General features: G+C 40.4%; 1 protein-coding gene across 1 annotated transcript; it reads right to left on the bottom strand.

Annotated features, from left to right (window-relative positions):
• Window positions 1-4: 4 nt before the first annotated feature.
• On the bottom strand, window positions 5-6,941 carry LOC109581066 (uncharacterized; the record flags this gene model as incomplete). The annotated part of the gene is made up of 11 exons (XM_019994842.1): window positions 6,829-6,941; window positions 6,433-6,611; window positions 6,289-6,326; window positions 5,672-5,852; window positions 5,536-5,580; window positions 5,345-5,480; window positions 1,379-4,660; window positions 890-1,250; window positions 446-692; window positions 169-322; window positions 5-71 (listed from the first exon to the last, which is right to left on the bottom strand). Coding segments are annotated over exons 2-11 (4,635 nt in total), but the record flags the coding sequence as incomplete, so codon positions are not given.
• Window position 6,942: the final 1 nt, after the last annotated feature.

The raw sequence follows: 6,942 nt of genomic DNA, 5'->3' as shown, positions 1-6,942 counted from the left end.
CATGAAGAAATGCAGTCGCTTGCTCAAGCTCGTCCAATTTTCCAGGAAAATTCCCTTCAGATGCTATTTTCCTAATTTAAATACATAAATTTAATAAAACTGACATTTTAAACTACGTAAATACATACATGTACATGTACATGTATAAATATTCGACTCTATTGTTACCTAAACTCTTTAGTCGTTAGTATTGGTGGCAGTTTCTCTTGTAAGTATCTCTTTGTTGCACTCCTCACAATATCCTGAAGTTTGATGTAACACTCGGGGACGGGCTGTCGGAGCAATGACTCACCATCCCCAACCTGACGAAAACCAGAATTCGCTGTAGAAAAAAAATTTTTAAATCATTAAAATCCTTGAACTATTTTTGTATTTCATATTTAAAAAGGCTCACTGGCTTTTACTGCTAACAAAAGTCACATAGTAGTAGAGGCATTAGTCTTACTTGGTTTGATGGAGAGAGCAAATTCGTAAAGCTCGTCTCTCAGTTGAGATATTTGCGTTCCGTCGCTGCAAGACACAAAGAAACACTTTGAATAAATATGAGAACACGCTCCATGAGAAGCTGATGGAGTGAGGTACTTCCTGTTGAACTCGGTCTGCAAACGTTTAACAATCTCACTCCTCCTCTGAGAAGGGAGAGAGTCAAGGTGAGTCGCTACTACAATGACTGGAGCATTTGGTATACGACTCTAGAGGCAACGAAATAAACACATAAATACTGAAGATATATAAAGGAGAGAGACTACATGTACATGTATATATCTATAGAATACAAACATAAATGTAATACATACATACTAAGCATAAAAAGTAAATGTACACAAATGTAATTTATGCATATAAAAGAGAAAAATTACATGTGCCACTACATGTATATAGTTCTTACTCCGATGTTGTCAAGCCATGGTCTAATTCTCTCAAGTCCTCTCTCCCTTTCTTTTGCATTCCATACAATAATGTAAAGAGATCGCTGGGTGAGGAAGCACTGGTGAGTGGCATAATACTCTATCTGTCCACCAAAGTCCCACGTCATAAAGGTCACTGGTTTCAGTCTCAAGGACTGTGGGCTGTACTCCCAGTCTCCAAGGTCAACCCCGACGGTTGAGAGCGGGAGTTTATTCAATCCTTTTTCAACCTCCTTGAAACGAGAGACTTTTCCTTTCTTTGTGAGATTGAGGAGGAGGCTGGTCTTACCAACATTGCTGTCACCAATTAGCATTAGCTTGATGCGATGATAAGGTTGTGATCTAGATAGAGAGAAAGAGAAGGAAAAGAGAGAATAAAATACATTTAACAACAAACATAAATAACTAACACTACAATCTTCATATTAATAACTAAAAACACATTATAGGAGTATTAGTGTCACTCTTACTTGTGGTACATTGATTTCAGGTAAGTGATGATTGCTCTTGCCCCAGGCTTGTTGAGTAGCTTTGGATCAATGTTCTTTGGTGACACTCCATCTAGTTTCAATATGAGGAGGACCTGAGGGTTCATGAGGCCCATGACAGTAGGCAGGTACGTAATGAGAGAGTTATGAGAGAGAGAGAGTGAGCTTAGTTGAGTCAAGTACTGGATACCATTAGGGACACAAAGGAGACTGTTGTGCTCAAGGGAGAGGACAGAGAGGTGAGGGAAATAAGCTTGGCACTCTTCCTTGTCGAACGATTGTAAACTAGCAGAAGTGCTTCCTCCTCCTATACTGTCTCCCTGTGGGATGCAGTTAAAAAATTCGATAGAATTATCATGAAGGACTAGATTGGTGAGTTTATCAAGGATGCAATGGGACTTGTGCCTGCAGAATCTTGATTCCTTTGGATCCAATACGCACCCGTCCAACAGTTTGACAGGATTCATGCACACGTGAGCTTTATGCTGATAATGGACGCTAGAGATTTTGTTGCTGCTGAGATTAATCGAGGCTATCTCTGAAGGCATGTCACGGACTATGTCAAGGTTCTTGATAGAGTTTCCCCGAAGATCCAGTTTCTCGAGATGAGGTGCAATACAGGGAAGGTCTTTGGGAAGCTCAGAAAAAGAGTTATAAGATAAATCTAAATGAGTAATAGCTAAGGATTCATCGGGAGGGAGTGAGACTTCAAAATATTCGAGAGAACATGATTGACTGCTGTTAAGCTTTGTCCTCAACCAGTGAATGTCAATGACTTGCTGGAGGTAATGTGGAGCAGATCCACTCTCAAATGTGGCAGGCAAGAGGTGGGAGAGAGTGTGATAAAATATATTGAGACGAGTGGCATAATTCATGACACCCATAAAGTCCTCTTCATTCATCTTACCAGAGTTAAGGAGTGCCCCCTGGTCCAATTGCATTGAATTAATGAGAGTCCTCGAGTAGGCCTGATCAAAGAAATACTTTGAATCGCTGAAATAATGCAGCTGTGTCAACTTGTTATGACTCAGGTTGACGTTACTCAGTTTAGTACAGACCCACAGACCGGGAGGGAGGGACTCTAAGGAATTATTACGTGCGTTGAGTTCCTCCAGTGAGTTACCAACAGCATAAAAAAGGTCCTCGGGGAGGGTCACTAGACAGTTGTGACTCACGTTGAGTTTTTCAAGGCTCTGGCAAGTGTATATTGGCGACTGGATGTTAAAGTTACTAGGGAGTGCTACCAGTCTGTTGTGGGATAGATTCAGTACGGTGAGGGTCTTTATTTGGAATATTTCAGGCAAAACCCCCTCCAGTCTATTGGAGGATAGATCAATCTCGGTAATCGGTAGCAAGGCCCAGGCAGTGGGGTGAGCCTGTGGCTGCCACATGTAGCTATTAAAGTACTCACTGCATGCTAGCCCGAGCTTCTGGAAGAACTCTTTATTTTGCTGCAGAGGTTGAGAAATAGACATTGTCTTGAAAGCATGGGATACAGTAGAAATGGCCACAGGAGCATCAGTCAACCACAAAAGGTTGATATCCTCAAGCTCTAAATCATTCCAACGGAGGACCCCATTGTCAATGGTAAGGCTTCCATTCCGTTTAACACGAGAGCACAACATGGAGAGAGTCAATTGAATGTGATAAAACATGAGGTAGCGTCCAAACATTGAATCGATTGGAAGTTTTTTGGTTATCGTAACAAGGCTCTCCTTAGCATCTCTCCACAGTCCGTAATCGCATAGAACCTTTAAACAATCAAGTGACTCTACCTTCACGGCTCGCTGAAGCAGACTAGAGTCATTATATATATTCTCAAATACTGATGTCTCGCTAGCAAACTTCATTAAAATACGAAGACAATTGCTTTCATTTTTATCGATAGCTTCCTCCAGTGGAGTACATATTGAGCTGGTTTTCCTAATGAGGACAGTCACATCAGCTCCGTCGGGATTGTTCTCTAAGTATTTAGCAACTTGAGTGATGAGTAGGAGCAGATCAACATGCCCATTTCTAGCAGTAATGTGTAGTACACTGCTGCCGTTAGCACTGACCGAGAAGAGCCTCATGTGTACCGAGAGAATAGTGTCAAAAGTGAATGGAGAGGGGCCATGGGAGAAGGTCAAACTCTTCAGTAACTCACCGGTGCTGTCTAACAGAGTAGAGACGTCAGAATTGGATGAGTTTTCAAAATTAGACAAAGTTCTGTGAGGAGATGAGGGAAGCTCCTCAGAGTTGATTCTCTTCCTTCCTTTAGCTATTGGGATCTTCTTACGAGGCAAGACTGCTTGGTCGTGTCTTCGACTGTCAACAGTTGTATAGCTCTCGTAGCCACTGGTGATGTCATTGCGTATGGTATCCATTGTACTATCCGAATACTCACTGACTGAGGCCACAGTAACATCCTCCAGGGGAGGGGAAGAAGCAATCAGTGGATTATCAGAGAGAGAATAAGTTGAAGCCTCTAGTTCCTCAAGGCTCACTTGATGCGTCTTTAACGACTGAATGCTTGAAAAGCTATCACTGCCTCCTTCTCTCCCTCCCTTTCCCCCTCCTCCTCCTCCTCCTATTAGTTCAATGCCCTGTCCTTCCTTGCTAATAACTTTTACTGATCTACGTGATGCCTTGGTTCTCATGATAAGAGTGAGTGGGCGATCCTCCCCCTCCTCCTCCTCCTGGGGCCCATCAGAAGGACCACTAGCACCAGAATCAGTGAGACCAGAGTCAAGAAGGTCAGGCTCAGATTTAGACTTAGTATCTCTTAACATGACATTGAGAGGATGCTGAACTGGTGATTGCTCTTCGTACTCCTCTGCCTCTTCAAACAAAGGGAGCTGCCGGTGAGCCAGAGAGTTGTTGGAAGAAGAAGTGGCAGAGTCAGAATTCATCAAATGAAAGGGGGGATGAGAACTCATCGATTGGAACTTTGGTCTCTCTAGCTGATCAAGCTGTAAAGACAAGAAAGATGAACTGGAGGGTAGGGTCTCGTTCTCTATCTTTTCTAGAACCCTCTGGAACAGCCATGTTACATACCTAAGGTCATTCATGTGACAGGCAACGTGTAGCGGGTTCTCTCCGTTTGTGTCGACTGAAAAAATGAGGTCTTGACACTTTTGCGTGATGTAGAAACGAAGATCGGAGGATTTTTTGCAGGCAATGTGGAGAGCAGACTCACCAGTCTTGAGATCATTGGAGTATGGAGTCACGTTGTACACTTCTAGTAATCTCTCAACTATGAGCTTGTTATCAGCTTTGGTAGCTCTGGAGAGAGGAAAAGAGCGAGACAGTCTCAGACAGACAATAAATACACATGTAGTAGTAAATATTTGTTACATCAGCAGTCTAGCATGTATAGTATGGGTGGGATGAGTAGTGAAGCAAGAAATACAGTAAAGGCTAATTACTACAATGAGATACATTATACATACTGAACCAACCACAAATGGATAGTCTAAGAGTCACATGTCATGAGAATATTTATAATGTAAACTTTAATTCACAACTAATTGGTCATGTAAGTATGGATACATGATAAAGGTAGCATAAGTAATACAGGTAGCATAAGTAATACAGGATACTGGAGTTCAAGTGAATTTACTACACCTAATCAGTGACATGTGCAATGAGGGATTATACTGAGTTTAAATGATGCTTGATAAACCAATCCACTATATAAGGATAACAGTTATGACAACAATAAGCCATTCAAGCTATCTATGTATATGTATACAGAAAAGCATGATTTTCATTTCATGTACAAGTACATGCACATGTATATAGGCAGTAGAGATTACCACTGTATATCTGTAGTATCAGATAAGATATACAAGCTCTCACTATCTTATAATACACAAGTGGCATACTAACAATTAGCAATTCAATACAGACACACCATTTATATATAATAGTAATAATAATATTGCAATGAGTCTCTCATTTGCTTACACAATGAGGAGGGACTCTGACATCTCATCTCCATTAATGTCGAAAGTTGAGAGAGTGTTCAGGATCTTAATGTGTTTATCAAACTCTTTCAAATCAGCTTCGGTGAGATTAGGATTCTGACATATCTCCAGTACATCTAAGGAAGCAAAAGAACACTGAAGCTTAGTTTAGTATAAAAAACTCAAACTAACCTGCTTCCATCATTGCTCGGTGATAATTGTACTTAGTTAAATCATCTAAAAGAAGGACACAAAATCATAACCACACTATCTCTCCCTTTCTCTTTCTCTCTCCCTGATGCACTCAGAGATAATGATTACCATGTACCTAAGCATCCATTCAGATACTCTGCAATTTTTCTGAATCCTCTCTGAGCTGCAATCTCCCACACATGAAGCTCCTTCCCTTGTTTGACATTAGTCATGGTGGCATGAAGATCACAGCCATGAGACAAGAGCAACTTTATGCACTTTAGGTTCCCTTGCTTAGTAGCTACAACTAGTGGAGTCTATATAAAAGAAAGAAAGAACAATATGTCTTATTACAAGGTACACATAACTGATGTCAGGCTTGAGATAAACACTCTTTTGAGTTGACGAAATTGTTGTTGCTTACATTCATTCGTGAACTGTCATCATTCAAACTGACAACACTAAACTGATTGGTTGCTGAATCAAAACTGAGCCCATAATAATGCCAACCTCTCTTCACCTACTCTTCTACCAAATGCATACACCACATGTACATGATGTCGTATTGAAAGTTAAATAGGGTATTTCTCTAAGTATTTCTATAACAACTAAGCAACTATAGTAAAATTCTAATGAATAACCTTGTACAATATTCAAATTATTACTATAAAGGGATCGTATTACCTGCGTGACATATATATTACATTACTGAATGTTGTGTGTAGTAAGTGGTTGCGTGTATAGGAAGCTTACCCGTCCATGCTTGTTTTTGCAATCAATGTGGTCTTTAGCTAAGCAAAAGAAGAATGAGAAGAGAGAGAATGAAGAGACACAAGTTAAGAACATAATATATAAAGTTGCCTTTAATTGTAGCAACACAAAGAACTTTAGACATACCTCCATCTTGTGACAAAATGAGCTCTAATCCGTCGGCATCGCCTTGTTCAACAGCAACGTTGATAATATTACCAAATTGGATGCGCGAATTGCCAAATTTCAATCTTTTGTTCTTCTCAGACATTGTGACAATGATAATAAACCCTAACGTCTTAGTCCATTCATTGCAAATATTATGTCTAACTGGAAATAAAATAAAAGGCAATGACTACAGGATAGAAACCACTTAAGGCGAAATTTCTTGTTGATAAGGTACAACAAAGGGATAGCTAGAGTAGCTGTTAAATAAATAGGAATGGCAAAAATTTGAACAAGGCTCACAATCACCTACACGCAATACAAAGGTGGTTAATGGCGTGAAGACATCACGCAAGGTGGAAGAAGAGACTAACTTACCAATAGATACAAAAGAGGAGCTGTCCTCACTTGCTATAAACACAGCTAGCTAGATGAGCTACCTTGTACCTTCAGTTCAGATTACAGAACGGCCACGCCTTAGTCTCGCCTACA

Source organism: Amphimedon queenslandica, unplaced genomic scaffold, assembly GCF_000090795.2.
Source record: "Amphimedon queenslandica unplaced genomic scaffold, v1.1 AMPQUscaffold_13465, whole genome shotgun sequence".
Classification (NCBI taxonomy): Eukaryota; Metazoa; Porifera; class Demospongiae; order Haplosclerida; family Niphatidae; genus Amphimedon; species Amphimedon queenslandica.
Note: the sequence above shows the minus strand (reverse complement) of the source record. Positions and strands in the feature narration are given on the sequence as shown.